The sequence below is a fragment of the Alosa sapidissima genome, chromosome 8, assembly GCF_018492685.1.
Source record: "Alosa sapidissima isolate fAloSap1 chromosome 8, fAloSap1.pri, whole genome shotgun sequence".
NCBI classification, from domain to species: domain Eukaryota; kingdom Metazoa; phylum Chordata; class Actinopteri; order Clupeiformes; family Clupeidae; genus Alosa; species Alosa sapidissima.
Window position 1 is genome coordinate 37,975,388 of NC_055964.1, and position 24,377 is coordinate 37,999,764.

A 24,377-nucleotide genomic window follows, 5' to 3' on the forward strand; every position below is an offset into this window, starting at 1 on the left:
ATAATTCAGAATGCATCACCAATGCATGTGTGTGCAGGATCAAACCAAAAGTGGACACATGTCAATACAACCGGAGGAAAGTCAGGACGGGGTGCATACGGGCTACCAGGCAACAAGACTAATCGATTATAGTCGCGCAGCGCCCTCTTGTGGTCTTCAGAAAAACGTACACATGTGTCCAATATGGATCAAATTAGTTTGGGGGGAGGGTAATGCGGTTTAGGAGTTTCATGGTCGTTGCCCCCACCCCTTAGTAGAACCAATCCCCGTTTACCAGGAGAAAACTCCTCTTTAGTCAAACAATTTAAAATCTGATGACCAAAATGTTCGCGCAGAGGAACATAATAGGATATGGACAACGTTGTAGCCCCTGACTCACCTGTTTGGCATTGCCGACCCAGAAAGTGATGTGGTCGAAGCAGAGGAACCTGCCCTGGTCATGCTGATGAGAGAGAGAGAGAGAGAGAGAGAGAGAGAGAGACACTAGGTCGAACACAACTCTGCAAGTCTGGCTACTCTATTGTGGTTCTATAGCCTACACTTTATATGACTGAACCAAATTCACTGATCAAAGAGATGATTCAAAGAGCTTTATACCTTTTCACCTTTGTCCGTGTAAGTTGTCTGTGAAGAGGTTCCAAAAAGATGCATTAAAATTCATAGCATGCTAAACGCAGCAAACTGTCGGCCTATAGCCAAATCAAAGGCGACCTAGTAATAATCTCTCAATAGGCTAATCATTGTTGTCATTGTGAAATCACTAATAGGATGCTTTATTATTATAATAGCCTAAGTGGTATAATAGCCTACATGTAGTCTAGTCTAGAGGTTATCTTGCACACAAACATTTAATTCCATAGCCAACATTCAAGCGAATAAACAATTATTTGTCTTAGAAATGACAAAGATAAAGTTCTCACCATGTCTAGGCGTCTGCTCGAAGTCGCTCACAAGTACAACTACAAGTACAAGTAGCCTACACAGGGACTACGAAGCAGCCGCACTGAATTTAAATGGTCGGACTGGGAGATGGCTGTCCACGCCCCCTCCCATCACGAGCGGACAGCAGAACTGGACTGATGCGCGTGTTGTGTAATCTCAAGCAATTACCGGCTCGCGTTTTTTTTTTTTTTTTTTGAGAAACCGAATGTGAAATAAACACATTTTCTGCTACAAATTCGTATGGATAGCGGTTCAATGTAGGCTATAGGTGTTTTGCATTCGTCCTGTGTTACCGGTTTAACTTTTTTGTTGGAAAATGTGTCTGCGAGGTCTATATGGGCTTTGCAAAGCGTTCACCTCTTGATAGCAAATATGTATTTAACTACGTCATGAAAGAGTTCCAAAAGGTTAAAAGGACAGTTGTTTATCGTGACATAATTTTTCGAAAAATGTTTTGTTCTTTGGAAACGACGTCTATAGGTTGAAGAGAAGAAATGATGTCTAGCTATAGGTTGAAGAGAGGAGTTTCACAATCCTGCTCTCCTATTGGCTGTTGGCTGCTCCATAGGGCACCTCACATCTGGCGCTCGCGACTACACACACTCATAACAGAAAGAAATAGTGACGGGGTTGAAACCAGAGAATGGGCAGGATGCAGAGTTCACACTGCTAGTAAAAATAATAAGATGCATGAACAGTTTACGAAATTCCTGTTTGAAACTTCTCCGTTTTACTGAACGCCCTGTTTTGATAGAGAAAATGTGATTTTATTGCACTGCATGCCATTTAAGCCATTATTTGCAAGTTCTTCAGAAATGCTGAATCACTGCTCAAACGATGGACCCACCCACTCCATTCAATTTGACACTATTAACTGTTTTCAGGCCCTTGCAAAAAGAAGACAATACGTTTAATAACATTTAATAATACTGTAACGATTTGATAGCGACTCACACAGTTGTCCAATCAAAAGGTTTATTAGCTGAGAACGAGAGCAGGGACACAGACCCAGAACACAATGCACACAGGGCAGGTCAAGTAGACACACACTACACACACGGGAGGACGCCTCCTACACAAAAAGGGTCACACACGAGGGAGAACTAAAAGGGGAACATGTTACAATAAAGACGCTAACTTTACACTTATAACTTATAACTTATAACACTGTCTTTTGCGTCGACGTTACATAGCTCCCCCAACAAGCCATTGCCGTCCTCGGCAATGACCACGAGGTAGCCACATGCTAACGTCGGCGCGCGTCGCCCGCCACTCAGTCCAGTGCGACAGTACCGCCAACTCGCGTGGGGTGCACACGCCGCAGGAGCTCACTCAACGGGGCGCCACGCTGCTAGCAATCCAGTGCGGGCGTGCTAGCAGCCACGTGGCCGACCCGCTCGTCACCAGCTCCCTCTCAGCAGCCGCCCTCAGGCTGCACTTTCCGCGGCGTGTCACCGCGGCACTCCTCCTCTCCTGGCGGGGTTCTAGGTAGCCTTTCCAACCGTCGACACTGTACCAAGCACCGAGGTTCGAGGGGGGTCAGATGAAGCTGCACCAACGCCACTCCGCTCCGTCGATTCACCGACCAGGACAGACAGGCACTGACTCCGCAGCAACCGGACCACGCTGAGCTCTCCCGCTGCAGCTACCGTCTTCGGCGTCCCTCCTCGTGTTGCCTCCTCGCAGAGCCGTCCTGCTCTGCTCCCGGCCTGTTCCACTCCCTCGTGGCCTCAGCGAAGGCACGACCCCCGAGATGGCCATGCTATCGAACTCCACACCACAAACTTTTTTAAAGGCGCCGGCCAACAGGCCAACTAGAACGGGCGCCCACACAGCACGGTGCCTCTCACACGCACCCAAACGTTCAGAGTTCAGAGTTCAGAGAGCCTTTCCGTCGAAGCTGCCCCACCGTCGTGAGTTCGCTGCCCTCAGCGGCTCCACCAACCGTCCATCATCCAGGAACCTCTTCCTCGCCGCTCTCCCTCGGCTCTGCTCACGCGTCGCGGCTCGCCGTGGAGTCAGCGCCCAGGCCAGCGTCGTCTTCTCCACGAGCGCTTCTTCCGGCCAGATCTCCTCCCAGCAGCAGGCAGGTCCAGGCGACAGCTCCTCTCCTCCGGCGGCAGTAACGATAGAAGGCCTCAAGCTCTTTAGCAGCTCTTACAAGGGCTCTCTCCGGATCCTCTTGCGTGGGCCTCCACCCAGTGGTGAGGTTTTCCATTTCCAGCTTCTCTCGCTGAGCGGAGGCCATGTTCGAAAGTCGCTTCTGACACCAATGTAACGATTTGGAGGTTTCAGGACACCAAGCGTTGTTCAATGCAAGCTTTATTGTGAACACGAGGGCAGGGACTCAGACACAGAACACAATGCAGACAGGGCAGGTCAAGTAGACACACACAGGGGAGGACGCAGCCCCCCACACAAAAAGGGTCACACACGAGGGAGAACTAAAAGGGGAACATGTTACAACAAAGACGCTAAACTTTACACTTATAACTTAGGAGAAATAACGACATAAACCCCCAAATGTTCGCTCTCATATCCCAGCATGCCCTGCGTGGGAGAACGCTACGCAATGTCTTGTGCGCCGACGTTACAATACTCTCCTCTCTCTTAAATAATACTACTCTATCTTTAATAATACTCTCTCTCTTTAATAAGGCTCTCCTTCTCTTTAATAAGGCTCGCTCTCTCTCTTTAATAAATAATACTCAAATTCAAATTCAAAAGGAGCTTTATTAGCATGACCATAACATTGGCCAGTATTGCCAAAGCATTTGGGTCAAATGCATCAAATGGGGAGGAGAGGAGGGGGAAACACACAATCATGATAGTTGTACAATTATGAACTATGACAATGGAGAACAGTGTGTGTGTGTGTGTGTGCGTGTGCGTGTGCGTGTGTGTGTGTGTGTGTACAATATGTGTGTGTACAGTGTGTGTGTGTGTATGTGTGTGTGTGTGTGTGTGTGTGTGTGTACAGTATGTGTGTGTGTGTGTGTGTGTGTGTGTACAGTATGTGTGTGTGCGTGTGTATGTATGTGTGTGTGTGTGTGTGTGTACAGTATGTGTGTGTGCGTGTGTATGTATGTGTGTGTGTGTGTGTACAGTATGTGTGTGTGTGTGTGTGTGTGTGTGTGTGTGTACAGTATGTGTGTGTGCGTGTGTATGTGTGTGTGTGTGTGTGCGTGTGTATGTATGTGTGTGTGTGTGTGTGTGTGTACAGTATGTGTGTGTGCGTGTGTGTGTGTGAGTGTATGTTCATATTTAGGAAATGTAAAGGGCTCAACATGCTTCTGCGTCAACTCCACGGCGTAGCTACGACGTCGTGACCATTTTATGGTTCTGCGTCGGGTTGCTTTGCATCGCGGTGCATTTCACCGCCATAACGCTCGGTGTCGCCTGTGTCTGCATCGCTCACCACCGAAACAAGACTGTATGACCGCAACGCTAGCCTACTCAGAATGGCAAACCCCATAGACTGTCATGCCAAAATATTAATCTTATTTGTTTGGCCTTTTCTTGCTTAGATTTTGTATCGAGAAATAGACACAGTAAACCAGCAAATAAGTCTGAGGTTATTTGCGAGGTGTCTGCCAGCCAGTTTAAGTTATGTTAGCAGACGAACTTTAGCACAACTGCCCACAAAGTATGCTTGCTGGCGAAGTGCTAATTTCAAAACGTTACTGACATATAAACACTTTACAAACGGATAATCCCGTCATTGTAACCAAAATATGTCTGAGTTGCTAATCCCCACAGTAGACTGCTTGAAACACCGACTATCAACACACAGGATGAGTTGACCATTCACAGTCCTTGCGGTCTGCGTCGCCTCGACGCGAAGTTACAATTTTTTGGAGGTGCACCTCGAGCTACAGCAGAGGGGTGGGAGAGGGGCTCGCGACGACGCAGAGGGGTCTGCGGGGGTACGCCGTCGATTCGACGCAGAAGCATAAAATAGGCTTAAGTTTCACCTCAGCAGGTCCTTTCATTATGGCAGGAATATCCGTATTGAGCGGCAAGGAGGAGGCATTTCTCCTTCTCTCCAGTGAGGAATGAAAGCCTCTCCTCATCGCTCCCTTGCAGGAATTCAGGGATATTTTGTGCACTGTGTCAGGAACAGTGTTGGTCAAGTTACTTGGAAAAAGTAATTAGTTACTGATTACTGATTACTTATCCAAGAAAGTAATCCAGTTACTTTACTGATTACTTATTTTCAAAAGTAATTAGTTACTTTACTAATTACTTTACTTAGTTACTTTACAAAAACATACTAGCTATACACAACCTGAATACGCTTTTTAAAACTTGGTTTTATTAGTTTCAATCTTAACTTTTTGTATACTCCTTCATTCGAATAGATGTAAATAAAATACAGCAAAAACATAATTAAAACCAAAATCTCTATTAACATTTACATCTTTTAACAGTTGCAGTGCAGAGAGGAGTAATGCATTTACCAAAACAGAAAATGCTGTTGCATGCCACATTTAGGCTGTTCTAATGTCAAAGAAGAGTATGTGTTTGTACGTGTGTGCAGTGCCGCTGCTGGCAATTTTGGTGCCCAAAGCAAAACTGCTTTGTGGTGCCCCCCCACCCCCAAATAAATAATAATATAAATAAAAAAATAAAATAAAAAAATTCTAGTGTAATACTGTATATATTATTTAAATGATAATAATGACATTTTAGTTTCAAATATTTCTTAAGAAATACTACTAATTTGATGCAGTTTAACTCATTTATAAATGGTGCACTGTCACCTTAAGAGCGTCTCCACAACTCTCATAATGATCAGCTCCATTCAAATATAAGCCTATGGCTAGTCCACAAACTCCACATTTAGCACAATATTATATCTTGAATTTCCCCTTGGGGATCAATAAAGTATCTATCTATCTATCTATCTATCTATCTATCTATCTATCTATCTATATTAGCAATAGTCATGATATTAAGTTGGTATAAACAGCTAGCTAGACATTTTCTGTTTGCAATTAAAAGTGATAGCCTATATGAGCCTGGTAGCCCCTATCTGAGTGGAATGTGTTTCAGTTGGCCCGCGGGCCATAGTTTGGACACCCTTGATGTAAATGCTTAGTTTAAGGGAAACGAATTATTGAAGACTTCAACACTCACCAGCCCCATTACAAAACGGCAAAGACCACATTATATTTTTGTCCATTTTCCAAATCACAGTGAATGCAGCCAAAATATTATAATGCCCTGGCTCCTTTTATAACGGGCCAGTAGGCTGCAGGGAACCGGCGACGTCCTCTTGAGTCTATTTTCACCTGTTGCTGCAGCCGTCATGTCGGGATCTGGGGGTGTCTCAATGAGTTTCACATTCCTGTGCCGGCTTGCTAGGTGCTTGCTCAGATTTGAGGAGGAATTTTTCGTAGACAACATTTTCATCCCACGCAGAGTGTACAGCGTTAATGTTTTTTTCGTAATGTCTGAACTGCAATGAATTAAATGCTCCATGTTCGCGCTCTCTCCCGCACTCAATGTCTTGCACACGTGTGTCTGTTGTTTACATCTATGTCGCGCAGCTATACGTCATTGTCACGAGTTAGTCTCACAAAGCAAAATCCATACGGCAAAATCCTTTTAAAAAATTATTTTACTGTCTATGGCAAAATCACGGTTTAGTAACACAGTAACGCAGGCTGCCTGCAGGAAAGTAAAAGTAATCTAATTACTGTTTTTGCTATTGTAATCCCTTACTTTACTCGTTATTTGAAAAAAGTAATTGGATTACAGTAACGCGTTACATCTTACGCGTTACTGCCCATCACTGGTCAGGAAGTGTATCTCTGTCTCTACTGTGTTTAGGTCACAGTGGTGGCACAGTCTGTTGTCTTTCGGCAGCCATGTTTGTCTGTGCCTTCCCACTTCTACGGCCAGGCTTGTTCGCTGAGTCTGTACTTTGTCAGTGTGGTTCTCAGTTTTTTGTCTTGAATGTGTGTCAGGTAGGGTGCTAGCTTACATGCTCTGTTTAAGGCCAAATAGAATTGAATTTTACTCTGCAAGATAAATATTCTTAGGATTTTTATTCAGTCATTCGATGTTGTCAATGGTAACCCCTTGTCAGTCAAAGTAAACTGTGTAGAACTGTTTTGTCGTTGACTATGAGATAGGGTTGCCAACTTCCTCAACCCCAAATGAGGGACACTTCACTTCAAATGCGAGACCCCCCCCCCCAAAAAAAATAAAAACTAATTTACAAATGGTGTACTGTCACTTTAAGAACATTGTCTACACGGTATTCATAATATTTTGCCAGCTCCTTTCAAATATAGCCTATGGTCATTCCACAAATTCTAACATTGTTTGTGCCACATTTAGGCCTATAGCACAATGGTAAGTATATTAAGTTGGTGTAAACAACCTTCATTCCTGTGGAAATAGAAGCATGTAATGATGCTAGCTAGATATTTTCTGTTTGCAATTAAAAGTGAATTATGAAGCCATTATAGCCACCTAGCTATCTAAGTGGAAAGTGTTTCAATTAGCCTATCATGTTAAATGCTTAGTTTAAGGGAAACGGATTATTGAAGACTTCAAGACTCACCAATTCCATTACACAAAGGCAAAGTCCACTCTTCATATTCTATCAGTCCAAATCATAGGCTGCACGCACTATGTCAAAGTGCCCTCACATTTTGTAAATGGTCAATATAGTGTGAACCGGATAATTCCACAATCTCCTCGCGTTGTTTTTGTTGTTTTCATGATTTCCTTTTAAAAGTTTCTTATATTAAAAAGGTGAAATCAATTACCAATGATCACAAGCCAGCCAATGATCAGAAACTTCCACCCTCTCTCCCTCTCGTTCCCAATTAAAACGAGTAGCATAACGTTCAAGTTAGATCTGCTGCATAATAGAGAGACTGAGAGGACCCAAAAAGTATCATCCTTATGTAAGATGCTGTTGCTGCATTTTGACATTGTAATCGTTCTCTAAGAAGAGTGAAAAGCAGTTTGCAGTAAAGCTTCTCTGGCTAAATTGTGGTGCCCCTTCTGTCCCTTGGTGCCCTGCGCATAGTGCGAGATGCGCGTGGTAGCGGCGGCACTGGACACTTTGTTCCAGGTGCGTTTACAGTAGCCCACTATTGACAAGTTAACAAGGCCGATGAGCTGTGATTGAAAATCGGGAGTGGTGCTGTCCCTGACGGGACAAATCAAAATCACCCAAAATACGGGATGTCCCGCACAATTCGGGACGGTTGGCAACCTTACTATGAGACCACGGTGAAGTTAGTTTCACTTTGCCAATGACTTCAAATAATAGACGAGTGCAGATGCATGTAGGCTATACTCTGCTAGTCACAAACAGGTTTTAGTAGAGCAAGGTTTAGTTGGAGGTTTAAGTTGGAATCCCTGTTCCATATAATCTCGTATGCAAGCAGATTCCTTCAAATGCGCCGCTGACTATCAAAATACCAATGCGCTGTTTGAAGTTGCGCTGCTCTCTGTTACAGGCATAAGCGGAGGGAGTGTGTGTGTGTGTGTGTGTGAGTGTGTGAGTGTGTGTGTGTGTGCTGCTCCGGGCCCACATAATCTATCTTGCTGGATTGTTGCATTTAACGATGCTTATTTGTACTGATTGCTGGGGGAAATAATACAAAAAATGCTACTAAAGACACCTGGGAGAGGGACAGTGTGTGAGCACCGTTACACACACCTGGGAGAGGGACAGTGTGTCTGTGTGTGTGTGTGTGTGCACACACACCTGGGAGAGGGACAGTGTGTGAGCACTGCTGTAGTGGCTAAAACGTTGTTGTGTGTCCCAATGACTCTAATAGTTGGTCTCAGCAGCTCTGGGGAGCACTGGTGCTTGGGTGGGCTTCCTGACGTGTAAAGGATGGTCCGAGAGACGTGGTCCGTGGACTGATAGTATTTATTACATAAATGAATACATTATAAATTATATTATTAAAACATGAAGTGTAGGAGCCAATTTGAATTTAAACCCTATTGAACTGAAAGACTCTTACTTTGCTTGAGATTCATTAGCTTCTGTATGGAGCTTTTATTTTGACATGGTCTTAGGTCACCTGGTCACCTGTTCACTTCAAGATGGCGTCTTCCATGTGGTTTAGTCAGTCTTAGTTAGACAATGGAAGATGCTGGACACAAATAGTTTTTTACAGCTTGTAGCTTGTAAGCTTGTATCTTGATAGTTTGAATCTTGACGCTTTATGATTTGATCTTGACCATTTCGAAGAGTTGAACATTTAGAACCTTTGGAATACCCCCTTCCCTTTGGATTATTGAACTGCTGTATCTACATCACTGCGTACCATCTGCTTGCCTGCCTGCTGTACCTCCCTCCCTGCCTTTCTGCCCTTCCTGCCTTCCTGCCCTCCTGCCTGCATGTCTGCCTGCCTAACATCTTGCTTGCCTGCCGGACTGCTTGCATGATCTCTCCCTGCCATTGAACACAGGTATGAGCAACTGCCGTACACAGTGTTAAGTAAGCGTGTAATACTCAGCATCTAAACTGGACTTTGAACATTTTTGACCGAACATGAAGTATAGTCTCTATTGTCTGGTTGAGTTGAGTTCATTCCGCGAGTTCACGTTGCTCCTGTCACGCTCACAGTTGACGGTCAGTGATTGTTGGCACCGGACCCCTCCTGTGGCCTTGGCTTGACCCCCCCCTTTTATCACTGCTCCCCCATTACCACACACACACACACACACCATTACCTCTAGAGGGAAGGCATATTCAACACACACACACACACACACCATTACCTCTAGAGGGAAGGCATATTCAACACACACACACACACCATTACCTCTAGAGGGAAGGCATATTCAACACACACACCATTACCTCTAGAGGGAAGGCATACTCAACACACACACACACACACCATTACCTCTAAAGGGAAGGCATATTCAACACACACACACACACACACACACCATTACCTCTAGAGGGAAGGCATATTCAACACACACACACACACACCATTACCTCTAGAGGGAAGGCATATTCAACACACACACACACACACACCATTACCTCTAGAGGGAAGGCATACTCAACACACACACACACACACCATTACCTCTAGAGGGAGGGCATACTCAAAACATTAAAACGTTCTAAATCAAATGTTGAAGGGAAACTAAATGAATAACTAATTATATATTAACTCATTGAGTGCTAATTATAGATTAACTCATTGAGTGCTAATTATAGATTAACTCATTGAGTGCTAATTATAGATTAACTCATTGAGTGCTAATTATATATTAACTCATTGAGTGCTAATTATAGATTAACTCATTGAGTGCTAATTATATATTAACTCATTGAGTGTAATACTACGTTTTTCCTTCCCATGCGTTGAGTGTCAAAAACGTAGGCTAATATTACGTTTTTAGCTTTTTTTTTTTTTTTTTAATTATGAAACTAGACACTCTAACACACCTTATATGTGATTTTGGGAACTCTGTGATAAATGGAAATGAAATATATGACGATCGAAAACGCACAATCTGGAGATTTTATCTGGACATTTTATCATAACTCGGTTGCCGCTTTGGGTCGAATCAGTGAGGCATGCACGTCAGGTCAAAACCAGGCCATTTTCGTGGGTCTATCACTAGGTGGAAGTCTCGCCAGGTCTCACTGATCACTTCCCAGAAGGTTTACACAAGTAAGTAACAGTAACACTTCATATTTCATGAAAGAGGTTATATCTCCATTTCTAGAAAAAAACAACGATTTTGATGAAAACTAGCCACTGTTTAGCTTGGGATTTCTTAGGAACAGAGGCGTGTAGAAATACACGGTTTGCACCGACCGAGAGCTTAAAGTCTCACCTTTTAATCAAGCTATTGTATGTGTTCATAGCTATAACACCGAATATGCTGTGGCTGTACAAAAATCATCAACAATGGTCTAGATTGCTGGCACTCTAGGACAAAGCTCCCGAAAACAGCTTGGCATTCAATGAGTTAACTGAAACTGAAAATATAAATATGGTGCCTACACACAGTCGAGACAGCACTGGAGATGTTCTCGAAGAGGGGATTGTCCTCAGGACCAGTCTAGACACAACAGAATGGTTAACAACACACACACACACACACACACACACTTGTCCTTAAGACCAATCTAGACACAAGAGAATGGTAAACTACACACACACACACACACACAGCGTAACCCTATGGGGTCAGAAGATTCTACAGCGTAACCCTACGGGATGAATAGGCTATGTTGAAATAAATAATTATAAATGTTTTTATTAACATTTGGCAATATGTATATATGGGGCAGCCGTGGCCTACTGGTTAGCGCTTTGGACTTGTAACCGGAGGGTTGCCGTGGCCTACTGGTTAGCACTTCGGACTTGTAACCAGAGGGTTGCCGTTTCGAACCCCGACCAGTAGGCACAGCTGAAGTGCCCTTGAGCAAGGCACCTAACCCCTCACTGCTCCCCGAGCACCGCTGTTGTTGCAGGCAGCTCACTGCGCCGGGATTAGTGTGTGCTTCACCTCACTGTGTGTTCACTGTGTGTTTCACTAATTCACGGATGGTATAAATGCAGAGATCAAGATTCCCTCACAGGATCAAAAGAGTATATATACTTATACTTATATATACTATACTTTTGTAAAAGGCCCTTACAGAAATATCCAAGTGTATATTTACCTTCTACTGTACATGTTACTGTAAATGGTCCTGATGTAACCTTTCATAGTTCATCCATCGCCAACAATATTGTGTGTGTGTGTGTGTGTGTGCGTGTGTGCGTGTGTGTGTGCGTGTGTGTGTGTGTGTGCAGTGCTTAATTTGTAAAGTGGGAGGTGCCAGAAAGGCGGGGTGGATCCGGCGACTCAAAACGGGGATTTGAGGTTACGGACCAACAACAACAAAACCTGCGTAGCCTACATAGCTCTGACTAAAAAAACTAAACAACGCGGTGTGTACACCAGGGCAATGTTTATTAACTTCAGAACTTGTAACACTGCACTGCATGGGTGTAAAATGTAAAAAAAAAGAGCAGCAATTATCCATTATCAAATGATCAAAAAAAATAGACAAACACTCTACGTGTGTGTGTGTAATTATTTGCCTCCACATTTGTTCTTTTGACCTTCAGCTCCCATGTTTGCCTCCGATTTGGGGGAACAATGCACCCATTTCTCTCTCCCATCATGTACTGCAGCCAACCACGCAGTTGGGCATTTTGTTAATAATTTGATGTTATTTTTTAATAAATTATTATGTTTGTCCCACGCATAGGCCGAAATAAAAACATATATAGTATGCTATATATGCAATGATGACCACCCAGTGATCAATAATCAACTAGATACAGCGTGGAATGATTAGTGATTTCTGATTGACACATCTGAATACCTATCTGAACCCCTAAATATTCCCCCCCGGACACCTCCCCCCAACCAATACACATCGGTACTGACACATATGACACAGAGAGGGAGCGGGAGACACAAACACTCACGCGCACACACACACACGCACACACACACACACACACACACACACACACACACACAAGCGCACACACAGACCGGGAAAACAGGAGGTAGCCTACAGGGGAACCAACAAAACAAGGGACTAGAAGCCTCGGCGCTAAAGTCTGCTATATTGCAATGATGACCACCCACACCCAGTAATCAATGATCAACTAGATACAGCGTGGAAGCGCGATTTCTTCCTACCGTAGCCTAGGCCTACTTGTCCAAAATGGCCCATACAGCATCCAGACCCCCGGCCTCCATTACCCTGCTTTCTCTACACCTTGTGTCCAGTGCAGCTCTATGTCCTTTAGAAACCCATGACCTCACGTAAGGAAAGGGGTTGAACCAGGCAAGCGGCGGGCTGACGAGGCAAATGAAGAGTAGGGAGGAGGTGGTAGAGGGGAGAAGAGACGCCCTGTTTGCTGTACAGGAGATGGTAGAGGTGGTAGCCTATTCCCTGAGAGCCCTGATGACATTCCACGGCCTATCGATGCAAAACTGCTGGCAGAGCGTCTCAACTTCTCTCTCCCCGAACAGCGCGTCACCATCCTGTGACCAATATTTTATTGAGGATAAAGCACTTTCAAATCCTCGATCTCCTTGATCCTTGTTGTATCCTGTTTGGTCTTTCCCCTATTTCTAAAGACTAATAAGAAATATATCAACATTGAACACTACACAAACAGTAATTTATTTATTTTTTCGTTTAAGCAATTCATTTTTTATATTGACGTAAGAGTTGACCGATCCAATTAAAAAGGTTCCGGATCCAACGTCGGAGGTGCCGGAACGTGTTCCGGCTCAAATTAAGCCCTGTGTGTGCGTGTGTGTGTGTGTGTGTGTGCGTGTGTGTCTTTGTGTGTGTTTGTGTGGTGTGTGTGTGGTGTGTGTGTGTGTGTGTGTGTGTGTGTAATTATTTGCCTCCACATTTGTTCTTTTGACCTTCAGCTCCCATGTTTGCCTCCGATTTGGGGGAACAATGCAACCATTTCTCTCTCCCATCATGTACTGCAGCCCAATACACAGTTGGGTCACTCATTTCTCTCTCCCATCATGCACTGCAGCCAACCACGCAGTTGGGCATTTTGTTAATAATTTGATGTTATTTTTTAATAAATTATTATGTTTGTCCCATTATTACCTCAACTATGTCAATGGGGATTTGATGGCGTCCACAACCATGTGACCACCTCGGAACAGGATAGCTCGGACCATTCCATTCCCTAGTTGGTCAAACTGTCCCTATTTATATGGCTCTGAGATTTATTCTGTGGCCAATGCTGACCACAAGAGGGCACTGTGTCCAAAGCTTTATTCTATGGCCTACATTGACCACAAGATGGCACTGTGTCCAAAGCTTTATTCTATGGCCTACATTGACCACAAGAGGGCACTGTGTCCAAAGCTTTATTCTATGGCCTACATTGACCACAAGATGGCTTAGTAGGAATGATCCAGTGTGCATGGTGTCAAAACCTCTCTCTCTCTCACTCACTCACTCACTCACTCGCACACACACACACACACACTAATATTTTACTATATGTTACGAATATTTTACAAATGTAATACATAGTTTGCAATGGCCTATTGTAGATATGTCACATTCACATCTCTCTCTCTCTCTCTCTCACACTCACACTCACACTCACACACACACACACACATTCACACGTGCACACACACTTCCTCTCGGCCAGTGTCTCTGATGGGGAGCCATTGCTCTACACTGGAGGTCTGTTCTACAGACACCTGTCAGGAAGAGGGGGGTGGGAGGGGTTTGTGTGTGTGTGTGTGTGTGTGTTTTAAGGGGAGTTTCAACATCTACATATGACATCTGTGACAAATACATTGTATCTGAGCACATGCATGCTAATGTAAGTTAGAGTGTAAGACAGAGAGAAGTGAGAGAAGAAAAGAGAGAGAGAGAGGGAGAGAAGGAGAAGGAGTGCAAGAAGGAGAAAGACAGAGAGAGGGTTGAAAGGGAAAGAGAGATAAGAAGTGAGAGAAGGAAAGAGGAGGGAGAGAGGTAGAGAGAGAGAGGAGTGTGAGAGGGGGAGAGAGAGGGAAAGATGGTGAAAGAGATAGAAGGAGAGAGGAGAGATAGATAGATATACCTAGATAGATAGTCATTATTGTACCAAATGGATAATCATTTCCTCACATCTTCTTCCATGTTCCACACAGCAACATACTGTATATAAAACACATATAACATCACACATATATATCTCATCCACCCAACACACATAACGTGCAACACACACATATATATATATATATACACACACACAGGGTGCGATTTGTAGGGGGGGATGGTGAGGATTTCCCCCCCCTCTGGTTTTCCTATCCCTACCTCTGCTAAATTATTTTCATCCCCGGTGGGGACAACATTTATCCCCCTCTGCCCCTCATATTGATTAATGCTACTTCATATAAGTAAAGCGCTGCAACGTGAGAACAGTCCAGTAGGCTAGCCTACATAATAATCTGACATCAGAAACGCACCGTCACCGTCAGCACTCATGCTGCTGTGCTGACACAGTGGCTGCGTGATAACTTAATTTGGCCTTAATCGTGCAGGACATTTCAGAATGTCGAGTGTGTAATCCATCATAAATGGCTAGTTTCAATGGAAAAGTTAGCTGGACAAATGAAAGAAAACGAGAAGGATTCAGTGAAGCATATCGTCATATTTTAGAACTTTCAAAATTAGAAAACTGATGCAACTGAGATGGAGGACAACTGCAAGTAGAGTAGAACGTAGGCCTATTGTCCGAAGGAACTTACATTAAATGAGGAGATATTTGCTGAATGTCACAAAAAGTGTTACAGAAATTGCTTGGCATCGCTTATTCAATGGCTCTCTACGGAAACACCTGTAGTTTGCGGAGGACGAACGAGAAGGCACTCGTTTGATAAATCAGCCAGTAGGCTAGGCCTAGTAGACAAATAACTTTCAGAAATAATCTGTACTGCAAAAACGAATGTTGGTGGGTATTTAAACTATCTAGCGGGTGTTTTGACAGCTGCAAGAAATAGAAGCTTCATGGTCTTTATGTTCTGGTTCGTAAATTATTTTCATAAAACTTCAAGTTGCCCTATAACTTTACTCTCCAAACTCTTCACTGCACTGTAGCCAATTAACTGACAGTATGATAGTAGGCTATTTATTTGCTGTAGGCTACAATAAACACATTTATTTTTTCAACTTTTGCAATATTACGCACTTGGCTACTGAACGCAAATCAGCAGGAGAGAGAATGCACGTAGCCTACGCAGCGTGTAGCGCAATGTGTAGGCTATTTGGTTACCAACTAACACTGTTAGCCAATTCACTAACTTAAGACTTCAGTGCCATCATATACAACGTTTTTTTACACAACAAATACAGAAAGGATGGAGGCAGCAAAAGTAGAGAAGTCATTTCAGATGGGGCAAGAACAAGGTGAATTTGTATGCTTGTCAAAACGTGGTCCTACCCTGCATTAGAGGAGCTGATCATCATACCAAGCACACTCGCTGTTTAAAGTCATACAGCACGGTAAACTAAAATGTTACAAAGGTGGCAAAATTAATATAGGCTATTATTAGCCATGACATTACTAGGCTATGAATCGTTTTTTTTTTTTGGGGGGGGTTACGAACTTATTCAAAATCATCCCCCCCCTCTGGTTTTTACACAAATCGCACCCTGTATATATATTGGTTGAATTTCCCATCGTCCTAAGTAATTTAGAACGACCATTAACCGTATGTTATTTGCACACCTATGAAGTAGATCCATTTTTTTGTGTGTGTGTGTCAGCTGCTATTGCATGTGCTAGGCGTGTGATCTCTCTGTCAGCTGCTATTGTATGTGCTAGGCGTGTGTGTGTCAGCTGCTATTGTATGTGCTAGGCGTGTGTGTGTCAGCTGCTATTGCATGTGCTAGGCGTGTGATCTCTGAGACTCCCCTGTGAGCCAAACATGGTGGCAAAAATAACATAGTTTGTTAAGTGTGTGTGTGTTGGTGTGTGTGTGTGTGTGTGTGTGTTTGTTGGTATGTGTGTTTGTTGGTATGTGTGTTTGTTGGTATGTGTGTTGGTGCGTGTGTGTGTTGGTGCGTGTGTGTGTTGGTGCGTGTGTGTGTGGGTGCGTGTGTGTGTGGGTGCGTGTGTGTGTTGGCATGTGTGTGTTGGCATGTTTGTGTTAATGTGTGTGTGTTGGTGAGAGATGTCATAGACCAAAGGTGAGATTTCTGTGTCGTAGAAGTCATCTGTGTGTGTGTGTGTGTGTGTGTGTGTGGGGGGGGGGGGGGTAGAAGTCATCTGTGTGTGTGTGTGGGGGGGGGGGGGGTAGAAGTCATCTGTGTGTGTGTGTCATCTGCGCATCATCATTCTGGATGTGTCTTCATTTCCTCTCCTTCCGTACACAATGTCTCACACACACACGGGCGCGCGCACACACACACACACACACACACACACACACACACACACACACACACACACACACACCCTCACCCTCATAAACACACACACACACCCTGAAGCTGCGTTGCTGGTCCGTGTGCCAGTGGTGTGTGTGTGTGTGTGTGTGTGTGTGTGCTGGAGACAGGCGGCACATTGAGCTCTGTAACGGGCAGAGGAGGTTGTGTGTGTGTGTGTGTGTGTGTGTGTGTGTGTGTGTGTGTGTGTGTGTGTGTGTGTGTGTGTGCATGCCTCTGAAGGCCCTCTTTGTGCTCTCCACCTCCCTGGTGTGTGTGTGTGTGTGTAGGGGGGGTGGAGGGTATGTGTGGGAGGTGGAGTTGGGGAGGTACAAAGAATGAGGATGAGCACTCAGATCCGGTGAAGCGTGGGAGGTGTGTGTGTGTGTGTGTGTAGGGGGGGGGGGGGCGTACAGAGGATACACCCCTCATCTCTGTCTCTTCACATACACAGTGGACAACGGAAGCACACACACACACCACACTTATGCATACACACACACACACACACTTATGCATACACACACTTATGCAGACACACACACACTTATGCATAGACACACACACACTTATGCATAGACACACACACACACACACACACACACACACACACACTTATGCATACACACACACACACACTCACACTTATGCATGCATTAAGTCTTCTCCTCAGATTTTATTACTGACGATTTACAGGCCTCCAAAACATTCAGCTAAAGTTTTTCTTGAAGAGCTAGGTGAACTGCTTTCAGTCGTTTGCATAGAGTTTGACTGTCTTATTATATCAGGGGATCTAAACTTGCATGTGGATAATCCTGAAAACAATTATGCCAAGGAATTCATTGCACTAATCGATACTTTCTCCCTAACACAGCATGTACAGGGGCCAACACACTCTCTCGGCCATACCCTCGACCTTGTTATCACAAAGGGTCTCGATGTCTCTACAGCTGTTAAAGACCTGGCCTTATCTGATCATTTTTGCGTGTTCTTTGATGTGTCTATGTCCCCACACACTCAAAACACAGCTATGATGGTAAAAAGGAGAATCATAAATGATCAGACAAGTGCTCTCTTTGAGCAAGCACTTTCACTAAAGTCAAGTCAACTGTCAGACTCTGAAGACTTATTTGATCACTTTAATGCAAAAATGGCAAACATTATGGATGACATTGCTCCATTACAATTCAAGAAAGTTAAGGACAAACAGAAAGCACCATGGAGGCAAAATCCAGCAGTTAAACTTCTAAAAAGAGAGTGTAGGAAGACTGAAAGAAAATGGCGTAAATACAAACTTCAGATCCACTATGAAATCCATAAAGAGATGCTCCGCACATATAACTCTGAAATATGCAAAGCAAGACAGTCTTTCTTTTCTAACATTATCAATAGAAGTTCAAATAACACTCGTATTCTATTTTCAACTGTTGATAAGTTAACAAATCCCCCCTCACAATTAGCGCCTGAACTTCTCTCAACTAATAAATGCAATGAGTTTTCATCTTTTTTTAAAGGTAAAATTGACAAAATCAGACTCAACATATCTGCTCAATTACAAATTCAACAACCTGAACTTCCAGCAACAAACAGAGGGAAACTAAACTTGATGTCAGAGTTCAGCTTGATAGACTACGAAACACTTGACGGCACAGAATCTCAGCTCTTCCACATGTGTCTTAGAAACTCTGCCTACCAATTTCTTCAAAACTGTTTTTCACCTCATAGCGGCGGATGTCCTTCAAATTGTAAATGTATCACTGCTGTCTGGCACTTTTCCTAAGTCACTGAAAACAGCTGTTGTAAAGCCACTTCTCAAGAAGAATAACCTGGATGCCTCCATGCTAAACAATTACAGGCCCATATCCAATCTACCTTTTATTGGCAAAATTATTGCTTATTAATCAATTAACCACCTTCCTAACATCAAATGGGTATTTTGGTTACTTTCAGTCTGGTTTTCGGGCAAATCACAGCACTGAAACAGCTCTCAAGTTTCCAATGACATTCGCCTCAACACAGATTCAGGTAAAACATCAGTCCTAGTGCTACTTGACACTGTTGATCACAATATTTTACTACACAGACTAGAACACTGGGTTGGATTTACAGGCATTGTTATCAGCTGGCTAAAATCATATCTACAAGAAAGGAGCTTCTTTGTTGCCATCGGAAACTGTACCTCAACACCAACGTCCTTGACCTGTGGTGTTCCCCAGAGGTCGATCTTGGGGCCACTATTATTCAACCTCTATATGCTCCCACTTGGACAAATCATTCAAAATAATTTGATTTCATATCATAGCTATGCAGATGACACACAAATTTACTTAGCTCTATCACCAAACGACTATGGTCCTCTTGAATCTATGTGTCAGTGTATAGAACAAATCAACACCTGGATAAGTAATTATATTTGATAAAAATGAGGAAAGACCAGGGCTCCGAACCGGTTTAAGGAACGAAAACGAAAACCCAAAACGAACGGAATTTTACGGAATTTTACGAGGAGCGGAAACGAAAACGAAAACAAAATGGTCTTCAACTGTTCCGGAACAGAAACGTTATTCTGAAATCCACAAAACCGGTTAATAACGTTTTTTTTCCGTTCTCTATATATTTTATAAAATTTCACAAAAGCATATCCTAAGTGTTCTACTCGTTTGATTGTAGGCGAACAGCCTAATAATTTGATTTCTGCAGTTTGAAAAAAAAAAAAAAACGAATAAATGGACCTTTGGTCCAAATGTGTATATTTTGGTCCAAATGTGTATATTTTGTCTTGCTGTTGTAATGTAACCTATCCGTCTGCCACTTCGGATCTTAGGCCAGCTCATAGCGTAGGCTACTGAAACTGATTTGGAAATTGTTTGTAGCCTATGCGTAATAGCCTATTTTGCCTGTATACGCCTTGTCGTTTTAAAGTCGGGATTTGAAATGTTTGCGCAATTATAGCCTATTTTATGTAGAAGAGTTAAACGGGAAATCTGAGATAGGCCTTGTCAGCAACAGACAGGTTTGTTTTTAAACAGGGTTGGAATTATAGCGCAAGCCTTTGAAGATCTCCATATGGATAAAACTTAGGCTACAACCAGGTAAGGAGTTTAGCATGTATCCAGAAATATTTTTGATAAGAAATTATTTATAGGCAATTAGGCATAGGTTAGGCCTACAGTAAGTCTGTAAGCTATGGGATGGATAGCCCATCTGAATGTTTTTGGATGCCGCCTGTGATTTATTATTTTTGGGCATAGCTACGGTATAGGCTAAATCAAGGGGAAATAATGAGTATGTCTATTCTAAGGCAAAGTCCACAAAAATAGACTTGATAGGCCCGCCAAACACTGCTGGAACTTTAAGAACGAACGATATTTTGCATTCCGAACCGGTTCAGGACCGATATGTTGGTGGCGGAAGGCATGCAAGAACGAAAACGTTAAACATAGGCCTACCTGAACCGTTCGGAACGGAACGTTTGAAAAATAATTTCATTTTCAAGCCCTGGGAAAGACTTAGGGTTGCCACTCTCCTTGACACAAAAGGGTTGAAGGCAAAGGATACTGTTAAAAATCTTGGTGTATTAATTGACAGTGATCTAAATTTCAACAGCCACATGAAAGCGATAACTAAATCGGCTTTTTACCACCTCAAAAATATTGCCAAACTCAGAGGGCTGATGTCAAAACATGACTTAGAAAAACTCATTCATGCATTTATCTCCAGCAGGGTTGATTACTGCAATGGACTGTTCACAGGCCTTCCTAAAAAGACTATTAAACAGCTTCAGGTGATACAAAATGCAGCAGCTAGGACTCTAACAAAAACTAAAAGAACTGACCACATTACTCCAATTCTTAAGTCCTTGCACTGGCTTCCAGTAAGTCACAGAATTGACTTTAAAGCACTATTGCTTGTTTATAAATCAGTAAATGGAGCAGGACCTAAATACTTGTCAGACATGCTTCAGCAGTACACACCTTCTCGTCCTCTCAGGTCCCAGGTGAAAAACCTGCTAGTAAAACCTGCTGTTAGAACTAAACATGGTGAAGTAGCTTTTAGCTGCTATGCGGCTCAGCTGTGGAACCAACTTTCGGATGACATCAAAAAGGCCCCAACTGTAGCCAGTTCTAAATCTAGACTTAAGACCAAACTGTTCTCAGATGCTTTCTGCTAACTGTGCCGAGTTACAAATTCCGAATCTGCCTTGATAATTATTCTACTTTGTCTTTTATTACTTTTTTTTACTACTTTTGCCTTTGTTTTTGCTTACTAATTATTCTTTATTTTTAAATGATTTTACCTTGTGTTTTATGTTTTCTTTTTATTATGATCTTTACCTTTTAACTATTCTTTGACTATATTGCCCTTCTATGCTTTTATTTGTTATTATTGTTTGGTTTTGTTTATGTAAAGCACATTGAATGACCTCTGTGTATGAAATGTTCTATATAAATAAACTTGACTTGACTTGACTTGACTTAACTTGACTTATGCAGATATGGAGCAAAACTTTGCTAGCTGTTTTGTTTTTCTGCTGGAGAGCCCTGCCAGCCTTAGCCCACTGAACACAAGGTTGTGGACATGCCCCATACCCTGTATGTATGTATGTATCTTACTGGCACACAATATTATATTATTCTATTTCTATTTCTATTCTACTCTCTGTATCTATTGTGGGCAGCCGTGGCCTACTGGTCATTATGGGGCAGCCGTGGCCTACTGGTTATTATGGGGGAGCCGTGGCCTACTGGTTATTATGGGGGAGCCGTGGCCTACTGGTTATTATGGGGGAGCCGTGGCCTACTGGTTAGGGCTTCAGATTTGTGGGGGCAGCCGTGGCCTACTGGTTAGCGCTTCGGATTTGTGGGGGCAGCCGTGGCCTACTGGTTAGCGCTTCGGACATGTAGCCGGAGGGTTGCTGGTTCGAAACCCCGACCAGTAGGAACGGCTGAAGTGCCCTTGAGCAAGGCACCTAACCCCTCACTGCTTGAGCAAGGCACCTAACCCCTCACTGCTTCCCGAGCACCGCTGTTGTTGCAGGCAGCTCACTGCGCCAGGATTAGTGTGTGCTTCACCTCACTGTGTGTATACTTATACTTCTACTGTTTTCACAAACTTTTGTGAACAATCTTAGCACTTTGACTGCTAACATTGACTGCTTTGAAGTGCATGTGTAACAATACCGTATAGCATAACAATAATAATAATTAGTGTAATTATTTAGGGATTATAGCATAACAATAATAATTGTGATATCATAATTTGATGGGGGGGGGGGGGTTCATGTAGGTGGGCCCTATGACCCCAAAGTATGCCTTGACTGGGCCTCAGGTCAATGTGTGTGTGTGTGTGTGTGTGTGTGTGTGTGTTTTAGCCGCGTTTTCACCTGAAATCTGGCATCCTATTGAACGGAGTTAAACTGAAAGAGCGTGCCGTTCACAGACACCAGAATGAACGAGTTCACAGTAACGTATCAGGCAGTAATGCAGTACGTTCAGTTCACATTCACTCAAAATATGAACGAGTTCATGAACTATCACAACTAGGCACAACACTGCACATAGATACACACACAACAGATATCGGTCATATCTAATACCTGTGACATCTAATCTGTCTAATTTGGGAAAACAAAAGGCATCTGAGCAAACACTAGCTGTACTGATGGGCCCAGTCAACTGCCTATTCTCTCTCTCTGGGCCAGATGTACTAACGCTTTTGTGCCCACTTCAGGCGTATTTGTTTCGCAATGTGCGTGTAAAATCATTGCGAGGTATGTACAAACAGGCCGCAATGATGTAAAAGCGCAAACTGCCTGTTGCGGGAGCTGAAAGTGGCAGATTGCGGGTTTCATGTCATGCATATGCATTCATGGGAGGATCCAGGGCAAAGTGGGAGTTTAGCGTAAAAAGATGGGAGGGGAAGAGTAAAGAGGCCTAATTATGTATTCCGCGGTATGTACAAAAACTGCTCCTGAAAGCGCACGTCTATTCTGCGCCTAAATACTTTCGCCTTGTAAAAGCAGGTGTTAATCCAAATTGCAGTTCAATGCGTCAATAAGAGAACCTTTCAAAGACAACAGTATCGCTATTTAGAGCACCAGTTTTTGTGGTGAAAGTATTTGTACCACCAAAAGCAACCTTAACTTTCGTTGGCCTTTCGCATGTCTTGCTTTCACTTTCACGTCATTCACTTAAACTTTCCTACTTGCTAGATTTGACCAATCTTCCATAGCCTATATACGTGCACAAGTAGTTTGAGTAGAACTACTGATCTTCATTATCTCCCTGCTTGTTTACATCTTATCATGTATGGTATTATTTCATGATCGCTAAACGTTTGATTCTTTTTAATGTTGTCATCTGTTAACTTTTGTTAAAATGGCAGGGAAAATCATAGGGCGACCTCAAAAAACACCAGATAATCTATACAGCACTGCAGTACACAGAAAAGCCATGAACATACTAGATGATGACACACACCCCCTCCATTCTGAGTTTGAGCTGTTCCCCCTAGGGCGGCGCTACAGAGCACACATGGCAAGGAGACATATATACAAAAACTCTTTTATTCCTAATGCAATTTCCATGGTCAACAAACAATGGAAAAGCTAGACAGAAGGGAGGTGTAGCCAAGAGCACTACAAATGGGCTGGAACTGGTGCTTTGTGCCTTGTATCTGATGTGTATGCATGTGTGTGTGGGCTAGAGGGAGGGGATACATGTGATGTGCTGTGTTCATCCTGTGGATATATGTCTGTGTGAAATGGAATGAATGTGTCTACTCTATGTTTCCTATGTGTTTTATACTATTCCTATCAGTGAGACCAAAGACAATTTTCATGCAGGCATGACAATAAAGTATATTCTATTCTATTCTATTCTATTCTAACTTCATTCAACTGCGCTTGTATGTAGGCTCTGCCATTCAGTTGTGGACGTTCGTAAATTGCGTTTATGGGCGGAGAAAGGCAGAGAAAGTGATAAATACGACGGAAACTTGGGTCTGACAGCGTTCGCAATCTGCGGTGTGTCCATGACGCTGATAATGCTACGTTCGCAAATGTACGTACATCTGGCCCTCTGTCTCCACACACACACACACACACACACACACACAGATACACACACACTGACTTGATGAGGAAATCATGACCCACTCAGCAGCGTGGAGTCCAGTAGATGTTTTATCCATTAGGAGAACAATAGAGGGGAAGTATCGTCTATTCTCAGGCTAATCAGTGGCCCCACCCTGTGTGTGTGTGTGTGTGTGTGTGTGTGTGTGTGTGAGAGAGAGAGTGAGTGTGTGTGTTTTCTGTGGTGTTAACGGTCCAGTCTGAGAAGGAAACCGGCTTTTGTATCTGACCACAATAAAAGTCCAATCTCCTGAACAATCAAAACTGGTCATGAACATTCTCTCTGAATACCTAATTCTATAATGCCCTTTAAGTAGAAAA

General features: G+C 43.2%; 2 protein-coding genes across 3 annotated transcripts in view; both read right to left on the minus strand.

Moving 5' to 3' along the window:
• The window catches only part of hpdb (4-hydroxyphenylpyruvate dioxygenase b), a 27,327-nt gene extending 26,318 nt beyond the window's left edge, over window positions 1-1,009 (minus strand). For both annotated transcript variants that reach the window (XM_042102294.1, XM_042102295.1), the window contains exons 1-3: window positions 921-1,009; window positions 598-624; window positions 380-442 (exon numbers count right to left, since the gene is read on the minus strand). In XM_042102294.1, coding sequence (XP_041958228.1) covers window positions 380-442; window positions 598-624; window positions 921-923 — 93 coding nt within the window. In that variant the 5' untranslated portion in view covers window positions 924-1,009. The remainder of the gene's footprint in view (window positions 1-379; window positions 443-597; window positions 625-920) is intronic.
• Window positions 1-24,377, minus strand: part of LOC121716106 (chemokine-like receptor 1) — a 965,204-nt gene that overhangs the window by 107,997 nt on the left and 832,830 nt on the right. The window lies entirely within an intron of this gene.